Source organism: Tauraco erythrolophus, chromosome 2 (assembly GCF_009769465.1).
Source record: "Tauraco erythrolophus isolate bTauEry1 chromosome 2, bTauEry1.pri, whole genome shotgun sequence".
NCBI lineage: Eukaryota > Metazoa > Chordata > Aves > Musophagiformes > Musophagidae > Tauraco > Tauraco erythrolophus.
The window spans coordinates 20,613,127-20,636,553 of NC_141466.1; the positions used below are offsets into that span (position 1 = coordinate 20,613,127).

The 23,427-nt window shown below is 42.8% G+C and overlaps 1 protein-coding gene across 3 annotated transcripts; it reads left to right on the plus strand.

The window, feature by feature from the left end:
* Positions 1–3,419: 3,419 nt before the first annotated feature.
* SNX3 (sorting nexin 3) lies at positions 3,420–23,179 on the plus strand. Of its 3 annotated transcripts, XM_086608131.1 has the most exons (5): positions 3,420–3,629; positions 17,962–18,057; positions 18,398–18,522; positions 18,809–18,879; positions 22,507–22,542. In XM_086608131.1, exons 1-4 carry the CDS (start codon positions 3,468–3,470, stop codon positions 18,864–18,866), a joined length of 441 nt encoding a protein of 146 aa, XP_086464257.1. In that variant the 5' UTR covers positions 3,420–3,467; the 3' UTR covers positions 18,867–18,879; positions 22,507–22,542. The 3 variants fall into 3 exon arrangements, with proteins under 3 accessions (XP_086464257.1, XP_086464256.1, XP_086464258.1); XM_086608130.1 differs by lacking the exon at positions 18,809–18,879 and having other exon boundaries at positions 22,507–23,179; XM_086608132.1 differs by lacking the exons at positions 18,398–18,522; positions 18,809–18,879 and having other exon boundaries at positions 22,507–22,602.
* The last annotated feature ends 248 nt before the right edge of the window (positions 23,180–23,427 follow it).

Consider the following 23,427-nt stretch of genomic DNA (forward strand, 5'->3'; position numbering starts at 1 on the left):
TATATATAAAAATGTGAGTATTACAAATTATATTTATAATAGTATCTTTATCTGGCACATAAGTACACAATGTAGATACTCAAACATGTGTCAAAGCACTGGCAGCTAATGCAGGGATCAGGAAGTCATTTTTCCACACAAAGCATTGCACAATTAGTTCAAAGCCTTGTGGGTTTTGCCTTATCCTGAGTCACATTCCCCACAAGTTTTGACAAAATATGCCTGTGTTGACTAAAATGTGGTAACCTGGGCACTTCTCAGGCAGCTGGAAAGTCCTAACTGGAGAATGGAGAGATTTGGTTTCCTTTCCAGTTAAATGAGACTTTTTCTTTCAAAAACAAAGAACCAAACAAAAAAATACTTGAGAGGTATTACTACACCAAATTTAAAAATTAACCATACATTAATACCTGCTTCTGTGGGTTCATGCTATGAGACTCTGGTATTCATATTGGCACTTGAAGTTATGCCAGAAAAATCTTTGTGTCGTAGTTGAATAAATAACGTGTAGTAATAAATCCATGAGTACGTAATCTCTCAGTTGTTACTCTAAATGCTTCATTTCTTGCATCTAATCTTTGGACCTACAAACACAGCTAACCTCTCTCCCTCCAGATTTGAAATTCAGCCCAAAGTTCATGTTAGAAACAGAACTAAAACTTTCTTTTCTGAATTTATGCTCATCTTCATCCTGAGAGAAGAATCTTTATACCAAGCAGAAACAACTACAGATAGTGTAACTCCAGTCTCACGGATCGCAAAAAAAACATCCGAAACACAATTCAAAATAAACAAATGTATTTTCTGGAGGTTGGAAGGAAACAAGGAGGCTCACAGGACTCTGATGGCCCCCCACATTCATTCATTCTCTTTACCTCACTAGCCAATGTGGCATGCATGCTTTCATGTGATGTAAAGGGATGCTAGTCCTGAAGCAGGGCATCCTCCCCTTTCTCTCCCAGGTCAGAGGATTTGGTTTTGACCTCAATGGAAAAAGCAGAGATGGGAGACCTCACCAAATCACTGTAACCTCCTTACTTACCAATGCTATTGACACGCGGGCACTAAAATATTCACTCCCCTGTAGCTTGCCTCCATACAGCTCTCCACCACCAGTTCTCTCTGTTAGGAAAAGCAGACAGAGCACTGGTGCTAAGACAGTATGCTGTGAGAAAAGTGTTCAAGCTAAACCAAATTGTATTCTTGATTCATTACAGGCTCACTAACTTCCCAAATGTACAGTATTCAGGACTTCTTTTGTTTCTTTGCAAGAGGTAATGAAACCAGGCTTGGCCAGGAGGCAGACAATAGTCTATCTATACTTAAGACAATACCAGTACTCTGCCGTATTTTCACATTTTCACTCAGATGTGGTAGTATAGGTTGTGTAACAAACAAAAGCTTATTCAGATGCATGCATATGTAATCTCAGTAGAATTAATGAGTTTTTTTCTTGCCTTGCTGCAAGACCAGTTTAATAACTAGTATAATTCAGGTAAGGCTGCGTTTCAAGGCTGCCTTTTACTCCCACTCTGTAAAACTCTTGTCAGCTTAATTTCTGTTTATAATTATAAAGTAAATAGTTCGCAGCTATTAGCAGAAAGAAAGGAATTAAGGAAGGTGCACTAATAAAGGGGAGAAATAATACTGGAGGAGTAACAAGAAGGAAATTCACAAAAAAGTTATCAAGCAAACCACCTACAGCATACTGGTTATGCGGATGGGCTATTTTTTTGTACCTTGGGTTCATCTCTGCTTTCTGCTTCTTTTTATTAACATAGACAAGTGCTAACCAAACTTGCCAGATGTTAACTTTGAGTCTCTCAGATTTCAGGTACTGTTAATAGATATTTAAAAAACCTGGAAGACGTCTAAGATGATAGAGTCATCTAGAAATATTAGCAGTGGATTAATATAATTTCTATTCACTGATGTTCTAGGTATATCAGAAAAGCAAACGTTCCACTTCTTTTGGCAACGTTTCTTTTATTGTAACACACCATCTACTTGAACCAGGTACTAAAGAATCAAAGATCTTATATCCTGGAAGAAAACAATTCCTTCAGATCCCCTCCTCCCCTTCTCTCTTTCTCTTTTTTTGTTTCTCTCTTCAAGTTACTAAAATAACTTTTCAATTATTCTGTAAACACAATTTTCCTTTCATATCCTTTATGAATCAAATGTGAACAAACTCATCTTTGTAAGCTACAATGATAAAAAATGTGGGCCGATTGGTTATACTACTGTTAAATAAGTACCATTTGAGAAAATTCAAGAATTTTTAAAAGCTTTCGTGCTACTGCTGACAACATTGCCACCTTGCTTGCAGCTTGGGTCAATAACCTAGACTTTTGTTTTCAATGCAGAGCTTTTGGTAGGCATCTCCTCCAGCCTGCATTTGTACCTGGCTGACTCCTTTTGCCTAATACCTTGCATATACAGCATTTCCTATCCAACCTTTTCATCCTGGCTCTCACCATACCAATATATTGATGACAGCACTGCCTTTTTCCCTGATCTTGCTATGTGCAGTTTTATTCATGTCCATTGACAATGCTGTTGCAAAAAAAACATTTCTTAACTTTCTTTATGTTTCTGGCTAATATACCAAGCTAACCTACTTGGGGTTGCCCACCTGTAATGAACGGCGGCCCCTCCTTTCTGCAATCTTTAAGGGCCGCAGGAGTAGAGGTGCAGCCGGGACTAACGCATTGTTATTGCCCTGTGTTATTAAAACCTTCTTTTTTTAAAAAAATGGTTAGATTGCTGCTGCGCTGACTGAATCGCATCGCCGTTCGCTGTCGACGCTCCCGATCCGTGCCACCACACCAAGAGAGACCCCCGCCTCGTCCTCACCAGGGCCCGGGCCCAGCAAAGCCGCTCGGGGGTCGCCTCACGGCGCAACCTCCCGGGGCGTCCGCACCGCCTCGGGCTTCACTCCTGCCCCCTGACCCCGCACAGGAGCTCTTTCCTTGGACGAGAGAAGAGGACTCACTGCGGGCCTCAAAGGGCCGGGGGGGGGGGGGGTGGGGGGGGAACCTGCGGGAACACCCGGACAACCCCCCGGCGGAGCCCCCGCGCCGCCGGCTGGAGCCGGGCCCAGCCCCGTAGCGTGCGCCCGGCCCGGCGCGCAGCCCGCCTAGCGGGCGGGCCCGAGACTCCAGCTCACGGCGGGGCCGCCACCGCGCCTCCTGCGCACGCCGGGACCTGTAGTTCGGAAGGAGAGAGGCCGCGCCGGGATAGCGAGCGGGACGGTCTCTGAGGACTACAATTCCCGTCTCACCTTGCGCGCGGGCGGCGGGCGCATCCGCTCGCGGCGGCGGCGGCGTGGGTGCGCGTTGCCGGTCAGTCAGCTGGCCGCGGGGCGGTAAGAGGGCGGGCGGCGAGGGGCGGCGGCGCTCGGTGCTCGCTCGCTCGCTCGTTTGCGTCCTCCCGCGCTCCGGGGAGGGGAAGGCGCCCGCTCCGCCATGGCTGAGACGATCGCGGACACCCGGCGGCTGATCAGCAAGCCGCAGAACCTGAACGACGCCTACGGGCCGCCCAGCAACTTCCTGGAGATCGACGTGGGCAACCCGCAGACGGTGGGGGTGGGCCGCGGCCGCTTCACCACCTACGAGATCCGCGTCAAGGTGAGGGCCCGGCCTGGCGGCGGGGCATGGCATGGCATGGCGGGGCGGGGGGCGCGGGAACTGGCCCCGCTCCTGCTCACCGAGGGGCCGGCTCCGCCGCCCGTGCCCTGCCCCAAGCGGGTGGCCGGGCGCGCCCAGCGGGCAGCTTCGCGGGGTACGTGCCCGCCCTTCCTGCGGTGGGGTCCGGCGCCTCGGGAGCAAATACAAGGGGAGAGAAGGCGAATGCGGAGCCTGTGTGTCCCTGTGGGGCTCTGCCGCGGGCTCTGGCCGGTTCTTATGTAACCGGGAGGGGTGTCCCCTGGGCCGGGGTGGCGGTGACAGGCTCCCGCCGTCGTGTCCTTCAGGGCCCGTTTTCCCAGCTAATGCGGTGAGTGCGGCTGGGGAGGTGATGGCTGAGCAGCAACGGGCTTCATCCCGGGCGTGAGAGCAGGCCCCAGCTTCTGCGAGTGGCTGGAGCTGGTGACTCCGATGGCCTGGTGGCAGTGAAGACAGCGCATCTTGGTTAAGAGACCCAAAGGACAAATGCTGTCGCGGCACTGCTCTGCACAGCTGCCATTAGACTGAAATATTGCTGTACTGGGAGCAATTGCTTGTCTGTCTCTAAACAAATAGACAGCTGAGAGTTTGCCCTCTTCAGAGATGTAGTAATATGGGTGGATCTACCTTGAGGAGGAGGTCAAGTTCAGGATTCCAGCAGCCTCAAAAACCTGTAGAGAATGTGTAAATAACTCTAGTGGGCACATGTGCTAGGTCAAAACTAGCTGAAGTGATAAGGTGAGTGTATATGGGCGAGGGCTTCCTGTTTTTCTACCTGAAATGTAAATTGAGTGCCTAGTAAGCAGGGCTGTTTCTCACCGTGTGCTATCAAGTACTTTTTCTTAGTAGCACCGACTCCTTCCTAGCTGCAAGGGCTGTGTTCACTGACTTGCCCCAAAGGCTAGTAGTCTTGAGCTTGAGAAAAACTATGTGAAGTCATTACTATGTTCCCTGGTCTTTCTAATTTCGTAAACAAGGCCTGGAGGAGTGGACAGAAAAAAATGCAATATCTACAGCATGGCCCTTGCCTTTGGCTGGCAGGGACTTGAAGCAGGGCACCCTTTTAGTCTATGCTGCCAGAAATAAGTTGAGAGAAAGTCGACCTCTTACAGTTTTATATTTTTTTTGTAGCTTGTGATTGAGTCTACTACCTTGTATATCTTTACTCTGTCACAGCTAATTGAACCTGGTCAGTTATTACAGGCAATAATAGAGGGAGAAGAAGCTTCGTTGACCTTCTGCACGTATTCTCTGCAACATGAGTAGTTCTTTCACTGCACACCATGGAGTGCATATGCCTTTGTGGCAGGAAAGGCTTCAGATGAAGGCTGCAGCCTTCGTTGCTAAAATTCTTCAGACAAGACTAAAACCTTGTGAGGATTTTCTGGCATTAAAGATCTAAGTTCTCAGCTTAGTGTAACTTTACTTAAAAAATCAAGATCAACTGAGATCTAAAACTACTAGGGAGGATACTTCTTTAATTCTAAAATTGTGATGTCCAGTAGATGTTCTCAGACTTCAGGATGTGTCCATAGGACAGGAAGAATAAACTAAAAATACTGTAGCCTGTGTTTGGCCTCTGTGTGAGGACAAACTGGAACTTGCCAACTTGTGTTGCATTACACGGCTCTTATCAGGACCCTAGCTGTCCACTTAGCAGAAAGATGTAACTCTACCTTGCTGGGAAGTATTTGTGCCTAAAGTTCCTGATGACTTTTCTTTCCATGAGACTTGAGCATTTGGAATTGCCGGATCCAGGGAAAGATGATACAAAAGGGACTTAGCCATGATGTGACCTTGGGAATGAGACCAAATTTGCTGGGATTAGAAAATAATTTTTTTTTTTTTAAATCCCCAACTGAAGTTCTTCAGCAGAAAGGAAAGCAGAAAAACAGATTTTTGAGACAGGTTACTCTTAGCCCATGTGCTGTTTGGAGTAGAAGATTCTGAATTCCTATTGTACTGAAGACCTAGAAGTCACTTGAACAAACATATGCTGTGATAGGACTGTGACCTTCCTCTATTCTTCCTCCCAGTCTGACTGCTATGTAAACATTGCTTCCTCTGCTTGCCTCAGTTGCATCTGTGCATGCCTGTATACAGGACTATCTCTTATACATGATTATTCCCCTTCCAGCTGTGCACTACTGTAGACACAGTGCATGCATGCTGCGTACATTTGTAGCTAGCATGAACTGTAATATTGAATTTCATGTCTCTGGATGCTGGAAGGCTACAGAGCAGGTAATACAAGTCATGCAGAATTATGGTCACTGTCTAAACTTGTATCCATTAACTGCTTCTCAGCAGAATACAGACCATGTTGCTAATACGCAAGTTTCAGCATGGGAGAAGAGTTTGAACTTGAGTTGCTGTAGTATTGTATTTCTAAAAGCTAGGCCTTATACCATAAGCTGCTTGCTGGAGCGTGGCAGACAACAGCCACCAGCTAGCCTCTGTGGTTTGACAACTGCTTGTGGTCACAAAAAGTAGCAGCTGACATTTGCATTTTCCCCCAGCAGTGCTAGTAGGGGCAGCAGAACAAACCTGAGAAGATGGAGTGAGTTACCTATGTCATGTCTGGAAAGCTACGTCTTCAACTAACACCGACATTAAAATATTAAGTGACGCAGAAAGGAATGGCTTAACTGTTGCCTAGTTCTGGCAAAAGCTATTGGGCAGCCTTATATTATGTCTGGAGATCATGCTAAGCCAGAAACATTGCCGGAGAGGACACTGAGATTCAAGTTTGTGTTGAAACAATTAGACTGGTACCATCATCACGGTGTTTACAAACTCAGTCCAAGGGTAATTCTATCTTTATTGCTTTGTCTGAATCTCAAAGTTTAACTTTTCTGGGGGAGACTGAGCTTGCTAGCAGACTCTTAAACTGGTGTCTGATAACTGATATCTTGCAAAAAGTACTTGTGTGAACTATTGCAGAGTTTTCCCAAAGCTTTTATTGGCAAGCTCTCTACTAGTATTGCAGCTGAAGCATATTTGTTGCTTGGAAAGCAACGAGTGGAACAACCTCATGCTTTAGTTCTTGTATTGCTGTACTCAACAACTTCTGGTGGAAGTTGGAAAGCCTCATGGGGAACTCAAAAGCTTTGGGGTAGACTGCTCAGGAGTGTACTACTGGATGAGCAAGGCAATTGTATTTTAGTACTTGGGAGAGTTTTTTGTAGCCAGTGTCTCTGTGCAGGCTAGTAGGATGGCTGTGCATTGTGGTAAATGTGTGGTACTTTCACAAGTAGTTAAGCTCTGAGTGCTGCGCTCAGAACACTTCTCTACAGCACTTCCAGTGGGGCAGCTTACTTCAGGCAGTCAGTTGGCCAAAGTATTGATTTTTCTGAGCCTGAATTTGCGTTAAATAACATTCTGTTCTCAGCAAACTGGACAAGCTGATGACAGAAATCTTCCTACTGTAGCGACCAGTATAAGACACACAATGTGGCAGTAAGCCACTGCAGTGCAGCTTGGCAATGAAAGTCAAATGTCTTGTTCAGTAATGGTAAATGATAGAAAATGCCATCCTGCAGTGCAAAAATGACAAATTTGAGTGGGTCATCATCTTGACAGGGTACTTGAGAATTTGCTTTACATTAGCAGCATTACGCAGTGAGTTTGTGGCATTCTAAGGTATCCTTTGTGTGAAGGCTTAGGGTGAGCTAAAAAGAACAACAATGTAGTAGGATATAAAGGTCCAAGTGTGTTTTCTAGTGAAGTAAAACTTGATAGTCATCTAAAAGTATCTAGATAATCAGTCTAGTGACTGTGCAGTGGTTCAAACAAACATAGCCGACTAGACTGCCTGCTAAAGTAATGCAACAGACTCTTTCACTGCCCTTACCTCTTGAGGAAAAGTGTGAACCAACAGTTGAGTTCTCAGTGTAAATATCCTTGCCTGCCACATGTTCTTTCTCATGAGTCTTTACTAGCTGTTCACTCAGGAACCACCAGCAGAGAGAGGTGATGGTTTCCTTCTGTTTGTTACACCTTTTCAGGGTGGGCTTGTGCATGTAAACAAGGGCGTGTGAATACTGGCTGTAAGCCAGTCCTCTCTCTGAATTCCAGGAGGCAAATGTAAAACAAATGACAGTTGTCGTATTATCATCCTACAGCATGTCTGCAGTCCTCAGTCAAGTTCCAGGCATCATTTAACTTCTACTGTAGTTGAGACAAATAGTTTTTCTGCTAAGTGGGTCAACAGGAACATCTTTCTTCAAACAGATTCTGTGCAACAGCTTCAGTTGCTAAATCCTTTAAGGAGACAAGACTTAAGCTTTACAAGCTAACTCCGATCCCAGTAACTGGTGACACACTTCAGAGCCATGCACCCACTGTAAAAGCAGTGCTGTAGGAGATAAGCACATTGGTTAGAATACTGTTGACAAAGTATATGGATTTCCAGGAACTTGCTACATTTGGGAAAATATCCCTTTGTTAACAGTATTTCATCTGTTATTGTTTCTGTAGAAGGAAAAGTGACTTCTGTGCTGTGCGTTTTAGTTGGGTTTGTTCCCCTAGACTAAAAGGTTAAATTATCTGTTTATGGTTAGTGAGAACTTGCAGAGAAGTCATTGATATTCAAACTGACAGTTGCAACTGAAATAAAATGCCTGTTACGGGAGCTGCTAGTCCAAGTAGTTAAAGAATTCCTTTTATTCAAACCAAAGTTAAACAAAAAGCCTTTGTCTTCTTAATTCTGTTCTTTAATGTTGAATGGCCTGTTGCCTCTAATCAGTATGATTAAACTCCACACTAATTTACACTTTAGCTTCTGGAGGTTCCACAGCTCAGTGGCTTGTCTTGAGGTTTAGAAAGGTAACACCTTACTTGCACCTCATGAGTGCTTCCAGATGTTGTGCAATGCATCACTTGTGTGGCATCAGTGCCCTTTAAGGCAACAGTCACCTTTCCTGTATCTTCTGCAGAAAGACTTCTGTAGACCTGCAGAGGTACTTCACTATGTAGCCTCCGTGTGGGGAAGGAAATGAACACACAGGCTATGAAGTGCCTGTAGTGTTAAGAATAGTATTGGTCTCAAAGGATTAGGGAAGTATATCAAAATACTGCTAAGCTCGAGCTGCTTTTGAAAGTTTGTTCTCATCTTAACCTATTTTTTTTTTTCCAAGACCTAGCTCGGATGCAATATTTGCATTTCAGCATGTTTTTATTAGTCTGACTTGAGTGATTGACTGATTTGAGTCTCACTTCTGTGATCAAATCAAGTCAGAGTAAGATGGTAAATGAACTGAAAGTATAACTTTTTCATAAAGCACTTGTCTTATGCCATGGTTTTGTGAAGTGGCACTCTTCATCTGGTGAATGTGTCTTTGAAATGTTCAGTCCTTGAATGGTACCAAATTTCCTGTCCTTCATGTGTTTGGCAGGGTTCAAAGTTACAGACTCTTCTCCTACCATGAGAAGAATCAGATCCGCTGGTATGCGTTGACTTCAGCATTGTTCAGTTTCACAGTGGAGCTCGTGGTGGAGTAATAACTAAACAGTGACTCAGTGTGGATGTGTTTAGTGATGCCGAATCAGCACTAATTCTCTTTCTCTACTACTGCAAATCTTGTATCACACTGTGAGTCTGCTCTAACTGTAGTTAGTTAACTCTCTTAATACCTTATTCTAGACACTGCTATCAGTTAGATATTTTTAGATTCCTCTTCAAAGAATAAAAATGCTCTGATTCAGGTGACTTTGTTTTTCTATTCTGTGTTCCAGGTACTGCATCTTTACAAATATTAACTGTTCCACCAAATGGTAATTCAGAAAAGGACAGCTGAAAGGCTAAGAACTTCCCAGGACACTGACTAGGGAGGTAGAGAAGTGACATGACTTGGATGAAAGAAACTTCTGAAGCAGTGTGTATTTACAAGTCTGTTGCACGTATTTGTTCTGAGCAGCTGATTTTTCTGTAGAGGTTTTTGATTAAACTAGGTGCAAGAGCCTAGTTCAAAGGTACTGAACTAGTTTGGTCTTGATGTCTGTTACTGTGTAAATAAAATAACCAAGTCTCTAAATAATGCTTCTTATTAGTATATTAGTTTAACTGGTGACTTGGACTCTATTTCTGCGCATACAATGCAGGCCTTGATTGTTATGTATTAAGAGTGCACTCTAGTACAGTGCTGAACAGACCAAATCAAATGGAACAGTGACTAATCTTTGTAGGACAGATGGCTGTGATCCAGGTAGGCATGTGATGCCAGAGTATTTTGATACATCTTTATTTTTAGATGGCTTGCCAAAAAATGTCAGCTTGAACTTTGCAGCAGTCAGGTCTCTACCATTTTTCATCTCGGGAAATAAATAATGTAGTGTAGATTTATAAGCTTCTAACCATAGGGGAAGTATTTTCTTTAAAGTTTTTTCACTTGGAAATGCAACGTCAGTTGCGCTTCTGGAGGCTGTTCTAGCAAGTACATAATCCAAATGTCCTGTCCTGTGAAGCTATAGCACTGAGTGAAGGGTCTGAAGTTGCTGGTGTAACTTTTTTGATGTGCGAAGGATGGAGAAGATATGCTGCAAATTAATGAACAGGAGCTATCAGCCTTTCTGTAGCTGTTAGGTGGCTACTTAAGAATGTGAATGTTACTGCTGCAATAAAACTGGAAATATAAAGAGAATTTTTTGCTACTTTGTATAATTACTTCTGTGCTAGTTAATTATCTCTTGTTTCTTGTATGTTGTGAAGTGTAGGGTTACTGGACTGTTTCTAGCTTACAAAGCTTGTTAAAACTTTTGTTCCTGATAAAAGCTATCGGTTGCAGCAATTCACTGCAATTTTGTTGGCCCCATTTGGCCATAGCTGGTAGATGTCAGCTCACGATGCTAAAGGATCAACTTAATGTGATCCCTCTTCAGTCACTTTCAATGAGGAATGAACGGTAACGTTACAGGAGGCCAAACTAGAGCATATGGCAGTTATACCTTGCAATTTTGTAAAAGTAGCAATCCCTTCTCTTTAAAAGGAATATTTGGTGTTTTAAAGGAGTCTTTGGCTTGCTAACCCTGAAATAATTATCTAGAGTTACTAATTCTGTCTGGGTGTTGTAAAAGCCTTGCCTGAACGTACCCTTCTTAAAGTGGGCTCCTGTTTTTACCTTTGGCTTCTGAGCACGGAACCTGAAGAATAAAGAATCACTAAACAACCTTTTTCTAATTTTGCCTGCTTTGAGCCTTTTGACCATGGTACACCATAATTCAGCTTTTCCTGGGGTTGGTGAACTTGATCAGGTGATGATTGATGCTCCTTGGCAAAAACTCAGGCATCTCTATGCTAATTTTCATAGAGCGCCTCTGGGTTCAAGGCATTGGGCTTGGCAAAGGTTAGCTCTTATCTAAAGACTGATAGTCTGTTATGTTGCTATTAGTCTTTAAAGATGGAAAACATCCTAGCTCCATGTCTCAGTCCTGTGGAGTAGGAAGTTTTGTAGTTCTTGGTATACCTTAAGTCAGCGTTGCTTAAAATGTGGGTGTGTACATATGGTCAGATTTTCCAGTGTTATATTAACTTCAGATTTTTTGCATGTAATCTGCCTTCAGTAGACCTTGACACAAGGGAAATAAAAGGGGAGGGGGGGTAGAACTCTGCTTTGATCAAAAGGACTGAAACTTAGAAAAATAACAACCTCTTATCTGATGTTTTGCAGTGGGGAAAGAGGTTTTCCTTCAGTAAAGTACACAGCAAAAATCTAAACTTCTAGCAAGTGAAGTTTAGAGCATGTTTGCCTTCTTTCTTGCTCTTTATAATTGTAGGAAATGAGGAGGTAGCTGCTCACCTCAAGTCGAGAAGAAAACAAATGACTGGCAAGGCTTCTGCAATAACAGTGGACTGCTGGAGCCATTTTCTGGTACTAAGGACAGCAGGCTCTTGCATTAAGGAAACTATAGTACTTTTTTATCCACCCTGAATGCTACTTAACTGTAATACCCCGAAGCTCCCATTGGCTGACTGTAAATGTAGCCAAAGGGTGTAGTCTCTTGACAAAGATTACAGCTTGTATGAAGAGAGAGTAAGAAGCTTGAATTTAGCTTCTGAGAGTCAAGGCCACAAACTTCTATCAAAAGTGAGCTGAAGGCTTTCTTTCACCCTATTTTAATGGAAATAGAGTTGTATCAAGGCTACCATAACCTACTTGAAAAGACAAGATCAAAGTAGGTGCTATGGCAACAGTACGGCTTTATTCTCAGTCTGTTAGGAGTGGGAGATATGGGCAATGCAGTGCTGCTGCTGAGTGTTACATTGGCAGATGAGGAAGTGGATCAAATTTACTTCAAACTATCCTGGACATCTACAGCTGTGGAGCTTCTGCAATTGTGGGGGTGGACTGGGCTGCAGTGACATTCAGAATCAGTCTTGTGGAGTGTCAGCATGCTCTTTGAAGGAACCCAAATGCTATTTGCATTCAATTTTATGTCTGGAAACAAGTATGTAGGAGCAAGTCTGGCTGCTTGCAAAGCTTTTTCCACTCACTGGATAAATTAATCTAGTCTAGAGAACAGGACACTTAAAATTACTTAGAATTCTAAGCTACTGTATTTAAAATGAAGTACTCTAGCTTTCCTCTTACATTTAAAGTAATTTGTATACCAGAATGGCATTGGAGAGCTGTGTATCTGAAGCTGAATGGACAGTATTGACTAGTACTCAAACTACTTGCATTCTGCCTGTGAAAGTCTCCTCACATAAACTATTTTTGGACTTCTAACTGAACATAGCTCAGGGATTGACCGTAGTAACAGCTAGAAGACTGTTATCTAGTTATCCAGGCTACTGTCTTAGGACTGTCATTTGCTTCTGAGGTGAACAGGGAACCTTCTGAGCTTGGAGTTGGACTTGCAGTTCGAATATGTTATAATAACATAAATGTAGCTGAAGAAACATGCTTTCTGTAAATACAGGTTTTGCCTTGAAATCCATTAGCAGGTAACCACTGTTTCCCGTTACCAATTTGTTGAACACTAGCTGAATGACTGTAGAAACTTGTTTGGCATCTGTGTGGAGGAATGCAGGAATGACTTAAGGGTCTGGGTTTGTCATTTGCAGTTTAACTATGTAATTTAACTTGGCACCAGTTCTGACAATGTTTATTCCGGTGTATTGACTTGGCCATTAACTCACCCAGCAGGATACAGACTGTTAGTTTGACAGTAGTCAGAGAAAGCCTAATGAGTGTATACTTGTAGTCTGATACAGAAACAGTGCTAGACAGAATCTGTCTTGTCTTAGCATCTTCTCTGCTTGGGATTTCGAGCTATGTGCAAGTTCTGCAGAGCTGGTTTGTTTGTCCTTCTGGAATAATGCTTTATCTGCAATTCTGACTAGTGACTTTTGGTTGTCTAATGTCTTAGGTAATGCATAATCCTTTCAGATTGAGGATTTGCCTTCAAACTGCTAGGAGGCATGATTTCAGACTAGGAAGTTGTTGAAAATGCTTTTGATAAAAATGAGACTAATTATTACACTGTAGAAGAAACAATTGGTGCAGTAATTATGCCAAATCATAGAATGTTTTGGGTTGGAAGAGACCTCAAAGATCATCTAGTTCCAATCTCCCTGCCATGGGCAGCAACACCCTCCACTATACCAGGTTGCCCAAAGCCTCATCCAGCCTGGCCTTGAACACTTCCAGGGATGGGGCATCCACAACTTCTCTGGGCAACCTGTTCCAGTGCTTCACCACCCTCTGAGTGAAAAATTTCTTCCTTAGATCTAATCTAAATCTGCCCTCTTTCAGTTTAAATCCATTGCCCCTTGTTCTATCACTACATGCCCTCGTAAAAAGTCCCTCTCCAGCATTCCTGTAGGCCCCCTTTAAGTACTGGAAGGCTGCAATAAGATCACCGCAGAGCCTTCTCTTCTGCAGGCTGAACAGCCCCAACTCTCTCAGCCTGTCTTCATAGCAGAGGTGCTTCAGCCCTCGGATCATCTTTGTGGCTCTCCTCTGGACCCACTCCAGTAGCTCCATATCCTTCTTGTGCTGGGGACTCCAGAGCTGAACACAATATTCCAGGTGGGGTCTCACGAGAGCTGAGTAGAGGGGCAGAATCACCTCCCTCGAACTGCTGGCCACGCTTCTTTTGATGCAGCCCAGGATACAGTTGGCTTTCTGGGCTGCCAGTGCACATTGGCGGCTCATGTTGAGCTTCTCATCCACCAGCACTCCCAAGTCCTTTTCCTCAGGGCTGCTCTCAATCCATTCTTCGCCCAGCCTGTACTTGTGCTTGGGATTGCCCCGACCCACATGCAGGACCTTGCACTTGGCCTTGTTGAACTTCATGAGGTTCTTGCAAGCCCACCTCTCCAGCCTGTCAAGGTCCGTCTGGATGGCATCCCTTCCCTCCAGCGTGTCCACAACACCACACAACTTGGTGTCATCTGCAAACTTGCTGAGGGTGCACTTGATCCCACTGTCCATGTCGCCAACAAAGATGTTAAATAGCACTGGCCCCAGTACTGACCCCTGAGGAACACCACTCATCACTGGCCTCCACTTGGACATTGAACTGTTGACCACAACTCTTTGAGTGTGACCATCCAGCCAATTCCTTATCCACCGAGTGGTCCATCCATCAAAACCACGTCCCAGTTTAGAGACAAGGATGTCGTGTGGGACAGTATCAAATGCTTTGGACAAGTCCAGGTAGACGATGTCAGTTGCTCTTCCCCTATCCAACAATGCTGTAACCTCATCATGGGCGGCCACCAAATTAGTCAGGCAGGATTTGCCCTTAGTGAAGCCATGTTGGCTGTCACCAATCACCTCCTTATTTTCCATGTGCCTTAGCACAGTCACCAGGAGGATCTGCTCCATGATCTTGCTGGGCCTGGAGGTGAGACTGACTGGCCTGTAGTTCCCTGGGTCTTCTTTTTTCCCCTTTTTAAAGATGAGGGCTGTATTTCCCCTTTTCCAGTCAGTGGGAACTTTACCAGTGTGCCATGACTTCTGAAATATGATGGATAGTGGTTTAGCAACTTCATCTGCCAGTTCCCTCAGGACCTGCGGATGCACCTCATCAGGTCCCATGGACTTGTCCACCTTCAGGTTCTTTAGGTCGTCTCGAACCTGATCTTTTCCTACAGTGGGCGGTTCTTCATTCTCCCAGTCCCTGCCTTTGCCTTCTGTGACTTGGACTGTGAATTTATCAGAGGAGTAAGCTATGCTTCAGGGGCTGCACTAAACTGGGTCATGAGTTTTGTGACAGTAGACCTAGCAGATCAGCAGGCCAGAAACCATCACTAATGCTGAATGAACATGGGGAGAAATGTTTGTAAACATGAAATGAACCTGACTTCAAGTTTTCTGCCTTAATCTCATGTCTCTTCTAGAAGAGAAACAAAGCACTGGCAGTGTTCAGAATAGCTACTGGTACCTCAGTGACGGATAACTCTCAACATAAAGTGAAGCTGAGAATAGCTTTAATATGCTGTATGGTCTTGAAGTGACACTTCAATAGAAATTGAGGGTTTCTGTTGAAACCTTAGAGTTGTCCCGTTCTACTAAGTTCTTGCCCAGTGATAGCCTATGTTTCAGCAGCTGTCTGGCTTGCTTAATGAAAACCATCTATCCGTGATAGATGAAGACTGTAGGACATGCAGAAACCCTTCCTACTGAAGGAAAAAGTGTTCTGCTTAAACAGGGTAATGAGAAAGGCACATACAGTAGCTTAAAGTATGAATATATTCTGAGTTAAAAATAAGGACCTCAGATGTAAATAGGATAAGCAGTATAAAACAGGACTCAAATTGTTCGTTTTAAAATAGATCCTTTCTAACAGCTGCATATCTGAAGAACGCTGTTCTATCAGTACTAATTTCTGGAGGAAGGAAAATTGCTGCCGTTTCTGGGTTTTAAGGAGCATCATGTTTAGAAGTTGATCTCAACAGATAGCTCTAATTGATATCCAGACCAAAGGACAGGGGACTCACACTTTACTTTAGCATGTCATTGTCAAGTTGTGACTTGTAAGCTACCTAGTTTAATGGGAGCCTTCTAGCATGCACTTCAGTTTGAACATTTCCAGTGCTTACAATCAAAATTGGAGATGATCTTTCAACTTAAAGGGAAAACAAGTACTCTGTCCTTTTTTCCAGCTTACTAGCTGGGATAGCATGTCAAAAGTTCAAAAGGGAATGTGGATGGTAAAGTGAGCTCAATTGGCACTTCTACCCCCACATTGTACCTGTAAGCCTGATATGTTGTTTAGAGATTAACTTTACAGACTTCATGCCCAGAAGCATGAAAAGAGTTCCTGAAAACCTGGGGACTCATTGTTTTTTAGCTGCTTTTATTCAGTTCTAATCCTTCTTGTAAGTAACTTGAGAGGAGAATGGACTATTTCCTGCAGGTGAGAGCCTATCTATATGTTAAACATTGTAAAGGACTTTCTACCTGAGACATTGACAAAGAGTTGATGTTGTAATGTGGAAGGCTGAACTTGGTTAAAAAGCCAATAGCTGAAATCAGAGAAAAATAATCCAGTACTTCACTTCTGGGAGTCTCCTTTATGCACTCTGGGGGACCTAGCTTCATTCACTCTTGAGTAGAGTATTCTTATCCTCAAGAGAGTGTTTATTTATAAAGCCTGACTTCTGACATAATAGTCTTACATGCAATTTTGTTATTAGTCACTAATCAACAACCTTTTACCTGGGAAGGAGAGCTTGAATACTCTTGAACATTTAGCAATAAGAGATTTCATAACAAAATACTGTTCTGTACTTGATCATCTGTAAATTATGGACTAAATTGCATAATGTGAAAGTACACAACTAACTACTTGAGTAATTTTGATCTGTGACAGCCAGAAACTCAATATTGGGTGGCAGTAATGCCTTCCGGCACTAGGTAGGCCTATGACTGCAGGCCATTTTATTTCTCTAACTAATCCTGGTTTGAGCAGCCAAAGTATCACTCAATGATAGCTTAAGCATAACTGCCTGCAAATGGTATTGTACAGGGATATCCACTCAAAACTGGGACCAGAAGCTGAGTGAGATGGCTTACAACTTAATAAAACAACAAAAACAGAAGGCACTAGCTGAGAATGACTGCTGTGCTTCTGCCGACAGGAAAACTGGGGATAACTGTAGTCCCATGTGAACATCAGCTCAAGAGTCTTTCAAGGTGTATAAAACAGTGAATATGCAGTCTGACAACAGTAAGCTTTATCCTGTTAGTGCTGATTATGTATGGCAATTATAGACTCTGGGTCTTGCTTTTAGTAGATCATAACTCCAGTGTTTTTGTAACACTCTAGCGCCTCACTCTATGCCATCTCAATGACATTTAATCTTCAGATTGTGGTCTTGGAGCTTTGTGTTCTGGGGATGTCATTAGGAGAGTGCTCTCTCAATGTCTGCTCTTAAAATAACATGCTAGTTGGATTACAGCAATGGGATAACACCTAAGAATGAATAGAAGTGATATAGGCTGTTTACACAAGATAGTGTAAGGACATCTATCAAAACGCTCATGTATTTAACATGGTCTTGTGCAGCATTATAGCTTGACTCCCTTTTGAGCGAAACTCCACTCTTTCAAGTGTGTTAGAGTTGGGTGCTGACTCCTAGCCTTGTTGAGGAAAGTTCTGCCTCATCAGGCTCTACTTGGTTTAACTTTGTAGCAAAACAGTCTTACAGGCACTGAATGTTGTGTTGCATCTCAGTCTTGGCTTCTCTAGAGCTACCCAAACTTGGCAGCTTGTACTAGCAAGCTGTACTTTTCAGCTTTGTCTGTCCTGAATGGATTCACTGTACGATTTAACTAATTTTGCTTTTAAAGATGTCGGAGGCCATGTTGTACCAGGTAGCAGAAAAGTACAGGAAGCTTGGTTAATGTCCTATGCTGGTACCTGAAATGTTCCCTTGAATGCAGTAAGAGGAGCCTGTGTGGTTTAGGAAGACTGTTTCTGCCCCGCTCTGATTTTGTACATGTATTGACATTGGGAATCTAGCTCCTGAGACAGTAAGAACAGTAGGTGCTTGTGCAACCTTAGTAACAACTTGTCAAGTGACCAGCAAATCTGCTATTCTGCTAGATGATAAGGGTGGCAACATACCAGTGAGTAGTATGCCATAAATGAGGCCCACAGTTAAGCAGTTTGAGACAGAGCTTACTCATGTAGCTTACAGAGCTTTATCTGTATTTCTATATCTTCAATGTTTCTCAATACTGATGTTGCTGAAGTGGAACTAATTTGTAATTTAACAGCTTGTTTCTTCTGCTTATCAAAACTTCTGATTTGTCTAATTAATGACTTATGTTCTTGTTTTCAGACAAATCTACCTATCTTCAAATTGAAAGAATCTACAGTCAGAAGAAGATACAGTGACTTTGAATGGCTAAGGAATGAACTAGAAAGAGAAAGCAAGGTGGGTAAATACAAGTCTCCGCAGATATACAAAGAGTAGTGATGCTGAAATGTTATTGTTATAAAGCATATATATCATATAGAGCAGATACTGTGGTTGAAAATGTCCAGAACTAAAACATTGTCTTTCAGCAAACCTCAGTTGTACAGTGCTGAAGGTTCTTTAATGGTTTTAATTCAGAGTTGAACTACTTGAATTCAACTTACCTCTATGGCAGATACTGTTCTTACCTCACTAGCGATGTGACTGATTTAGGTCTGCGAGGAGGAAGAGGGTGGCGCAGGAAGTGTATAAACTTGCTTCCAGGCTGCACTTGAGAACACTTCTCTAAATCTTTCAGGTTGTGGTACCACCTCTCCCAGGAAAAGCTCTTCTCCGTCAGCTCCCCTTCCGAGGAGATGATGGCATATTTGATGATTCCTTTATAGAGGAAAGGAAACAGGCTCTTGAACAATTCATAAACAAGTAAGTGTTGGATCTTGTTATCTGGCAACAAACTCAGAACTCGGCTCCAGAAAATTGAATTAAAGCTACTAATCCTCTAACTATGGTGGCTGCACCAGGTTCAGAATAATAACTTCCACATAATTTTGCAGTAGGTCATACTAACATTGCTCATCCAGTGTTTAGTTTGGATATCTTAATGCTTACCTGAACAGCTGAAATGAATGTTGGTGGTGGTGTTAATTTATGCAAATTACTAGTAAAATTATAGCGTCCAAAATAGTTCTACTTTTTCATTTCTGAAAAGGTATCCTCCACTGGGTGAACAATGGAGCTTACAATGGACTTACTGCAGTTTACTTTGATTGCAGATGTGAGGTATTATCAGCTTGTGTAATGATGCATATTTTCTCTAATCATTGTGAGAATCTGAAATGTAAAAACACTACCTGAGGTATGCACATATGTAGTTTGAAATACACACTTTGCGTTTTGTCACTATCTTTCAAAGTATGAGCAGAAATTGTAATGACAAAGTCGTATGATTCTTTTTCTACCATCTGACATTACTAACTGTCCTCCATGTAGTGACCCAAAGAGCTACTTTAATCTCCTTAACAATGTGGATCCAAACAGTGGGTAAGAGGGAATACCGTCAGTTAACTGGCTCTTCTGGTTTCTAGAGCCAGCACTGTTCAGACCAGCTGGATTTGGGACTGCTCCCTTTAAAAGTTCAAGCTTGTCAGTTCCACTAGCATTTTAATCTTGTTCCATAGTAATACTGTTTAACAGGAGCAGAGGATATCTGTGAGTTAAGCCAGAACTTCATCAGCTTGTCAGTTATTGTTAGTTCAGGCATGTGGCTTGGAGTTGCAAGTGACTAGTTCACTAAAACTGTCTTGTGCAAGTAAGTTAAGTGTGACTGAAGTCTTTGAAGGTTTTCTTCACAAAATTGCTTGTTAGCTCAATTTAGAGATATGAGTAATGTTCTGAGCAGGTAAAATGCTTCAGAATGCTCTTTCCTCTGTTCAGAGATAAGTAGAATGAATTTCCAAGGCATCTAGTTTTTCATTTACAGTACATGAAGGCAAATGTGCTTATAGTAAGATGGAGTGTGTTTCATTTCTTTAAGGCTGTACAATGAAGGCTGTCACAACTGTAAAGTACAACTTTTATCTGTGCAGGCTTGGGACTCCACATTAAATATGGAAGAAGCACACTTAATGAAAGTTTTGTATGCTGAGCCTAGTGATATGTGGGGAAAGAGGGCTGTTTATGTTCTGAAATAGATGATAGTGAAACAGTCATCTTAACTAGAATCTTTGAAAAACTCAATATAGCTGACAGAAATGGAGTGGCCAGTTTACTGGTATCACTTGTTCAGTCCTACAGCAAGTAATACATTGATCTTGCGAAGCGTAAAACTACTTGGTCAATTTTTCCTCCTTTCAAACATAAAAGTAGGCTGTTAATGTAGATATTGATGTAGTGGCAGACTTGAGTACAGCTGGAACAAGATTCTTCAGGCAGAATTCCTAGCTGTTCAGCCTCATCAATTTATCCTAATGGCATGACCAACTCGTCAAGCAAATATTACTTATCAAAGTTTTCAACTATGCAGAAGCTTTAAGGTTTCTACCAATTATGTACTACTGAAATTAGTCCTGAAGTTAATTTGCATAATACATTCACATAACTGCATTCTCAAAGCTGGCCTTCACTCCTAGAACTAAAGAAGAGTCCCTCAGGTAACTGATATCACTGTCTCCAAAAAAGTTCTTGATGCACCAATGCCAGTTCTTGATATCTAGGCTGTTGAGAAGCTTTGTCCCTCTATATGTAAAATCCAGAGGGACTAAATTACAGCAGTGCAGCTTACTCGCGTCAGCTCTCTTGGGCCAGGTTGCTGGCACCACCATCAATACTGTGAGTGAGGTATTCACATGAAACCACGAGATCAGATCTAGTCTTGCAATTCAGCCACTAATTTGCAAGCCTTCCTGAAAGTGAGAAGGAATATACTGCTGCCTCGTCATCTTCTCCCGTATATCTTTCTCTTGGAGTTCAAGGCCAGCAACTTCAATCTGATGGGGGTAAGAAACTCAAACGAGTTATTCCAGGCTGTCTTCCTTGTGAACTAGTGCTTGACACTGCTGCCCATTTACTAGAACCTGGCAAGATAGATCATTTCAAGTGCAGTCATAAAAATGATCAGTCAATGCTGAATCCTGGGCTGTATCAAAAGGAGCGTGGCCAGCAGGTCAAGGGAAGTGATTCTGCCCCTCTACTCAGCTCTTATGAGACCCCACCTGGAATACCGTGTTCAGCTCTGGAGTCCCCAACACAAGAAGGACATGGAGCTACTGGAACGAGTCCAGAGGAGGGCCACAAAGATGATCAGAGGGCTGGAGCACCTCTGCTATGAAGATAGGCTGTGACAGTTGGGGTTGTTCAGCCTGGAGAAGAGAAGGCTCCGAGGTGATCTTATAGCAGCTTTCCAGTACCTAAAGGGGACCTACAGGAAAGCTGGAGAGGGACTTTTTACAAGGGTGTGTAGTGATAGGACAAGGGTCAATGGATTTAAACTGAAAGAGGGCAAATTTAGGTTAGATATAAGAAAGAAATTCTTTACATTGAGGGTGGTGAGGCAGTGGAACAGGTTGCCCAGAGAAGTTGTGGATGCCCCATCCCTGGCAGTGTTCAAGGCCAGGTTGGATGAGGCTTTGGGCAACCTGGTGTAGTGGAGGATTTCCCTGCCCATGGCAGGGGAGTTGGAACTAGATGATCTTTAAGGTCCCTTCCAACCCTAACCATTCTATGAATAGGAGAGCTCAGCTTCCTCATTAAAGGGCACCCTCAATGGCAAGTGCATGGTGACAAGTGAATCTGTCCTGTGGTGAAATAAGCACTAATAAATACATTTGGAAAGAATGTCTTAACATGCTTGGAAGTACTGATGCTGAGCCACTGGAGTTGACTATGTATTACACGTGTTCAGCTAGACAGCTTCAGTTTAGAGTAGAAATGTTTTGACAGATATGGAGGCCATAAAGGCTGATGAAAGCTGTCCTAGAGAGGATGGGGACTTTCTCTCTTAAAGGGAGAAGACTCTTTTGAGTGACCAAACTGGATGTAACTTTTCTCAGAGAAAACTGCTTTAGATTTTCATATTCATAAGTGATCAACTTCCAGGGATTCTGATTCTCTTGGATTTTTACCTACACAGAAAGCTGTGTGGTATTTTCAGGGTTTAAATGCAATGCCTTTTGGTTTTCTTCCAAACTTGGGAGTGTGTTTTAATTCAATTTCAGCTGCTTTACTGTTAAAAGGATGGTGGCTCAGTCTGTATGTGGAACAAAACTAAATCTGCAGTAGAGGTGCTGGTCTCTTCTAGAGCAGACAAGCTCTGTCTCCTGTGTTTCATATCTAAAGACATCTGCCCTTAACAGAATGGCCAGTACCCTCTGGCTGTGCATCAGTGCTGCTTGTATACACTAGGAATAGTGACCATGGTATGTATGTCACTGCTCTAAACAGCTTCAGAGCCTTCAGAAGACCTTCACACCCTCTGGTGGAGTAAGTCTTAAAGTCTGCCTGGACTAACTGCCATTAAATTAGACTGAGAACAGGGTTAAGCTGCCTGCGGAAAGGTGTCCTGTGTCAGAGGCATCAAGACCTGTAAAAATCCCCTTGGCTTGCTTAACTCTAGATTTCCTAATGCTAGGATGGGCACTTTGATAGTTCCTTCAGTTGCAGGTGACAGATGATGACAGAACATGCTTCCAAATGATCAGAGATAGCTCAGAGTTCCTATGGACTAAATTAGTCTGGGGGAGAATGACAAATCTTGCTGCCAGACATCATTCTAGTCACCAACAGTGAACTGGAAGTGGGATCTATGCCTAAGTGCAGAACCATAGGTTATTGGTATAAAACCTTGCTCTGCTGGCTAGCTGCAAATAGAATCGATTTGTTAGCACTAATGCTTGTTTTTTTCCTCTCCAGGGTTGCAGGCCACCCACTGGCACAGAACGAGCGCTGTCTTCACATGTTCTTACAAGATGAAGTAATAGACAAAAACTACACACCATCCAAAATAAGACATACTTGAGTTCTGAGACTATCTTCTCAAACATTAGTGGTTCTTATGCTTGGTTTTAAGAGGTTGTAGTTTGTCTTAGCATGCTGAGGATAAACAGGCACGAAGTCTCCACTAACATCAGTACACTGCTTGGTCTTTGCATAGCTTTATAGCATTAAAGAACTCACTTGTCTTCTGGCTAAATCCCTCTGAATCCTTGATTTAAGAGTATTATACTATGAGACCATCCACCCCTTGCAATGTCTCACAAACCTTTCCACTCTTATTTGCAATGACTTAACAATGTTTACTGACTTGGCCTTACTTGAACTTGCACAGTTAGTGTCACGTGTTCACTTGTATTTGACTAAACTGCTATGCTGTTTCTGAGGTAGTAATCTGTCTGAACTTCTGTAGAAAGACTGCTTTATTTCTGATACCCTGTGTGAGAAACACTTATGCAATTGTCTTCAAGCTTGTAAAACACTTTATACTGAAGTAATGAGGGAATTATCTTTATATTCTGTAAGAGGAAAAAAATCAAATTTATATACTAAAGTAACTTGTCTAAAGTTTTGAAATAAAAGTGAAAATGCACTTCAAATGTTTTGTCACTCTTGACCTTGAGTGTGGGGTATCTCATGCTTTCTGAGAAGCAGGGACTTGACTATACTAAGATGCTTCTCTGACTGGAGAAGCTTCCTTAGTGTGTCCAAATGTAACGTGAAATTACCTGTCCAGATGCTCTTAAAAACAGATTCAAGAACACTCTGGTAGCAATCTGATCCAGTGTTTTGTGCTATTTAGTAACAGTATGTGTTGGCTTAGACTTGGCTCTGCTGCTT

Coding starts and splice junctions, on each gene's coding strand:
- SNX3 (XM_086608130.1), top strand. CDS start 3,468: ATGGCTGAGACGATCGCGGACACCCGGCGGCTGATCAGCAAGCCGCAG. Junction 3,630..17,961: donor CCTACGAGATCCGCGTCAAG/GTGAGGGCCCGG, acceptor TCTTGTTTTCAG/ACAAATCTACCTATCTTCAA. Junction 18,058..18,397: donor AACTAGAAAGAGAAAGCAAG/GTGGGTAAATAC, acceptor TAAATCTTTCAG/GTTGTGGTACCACCTCTCCC.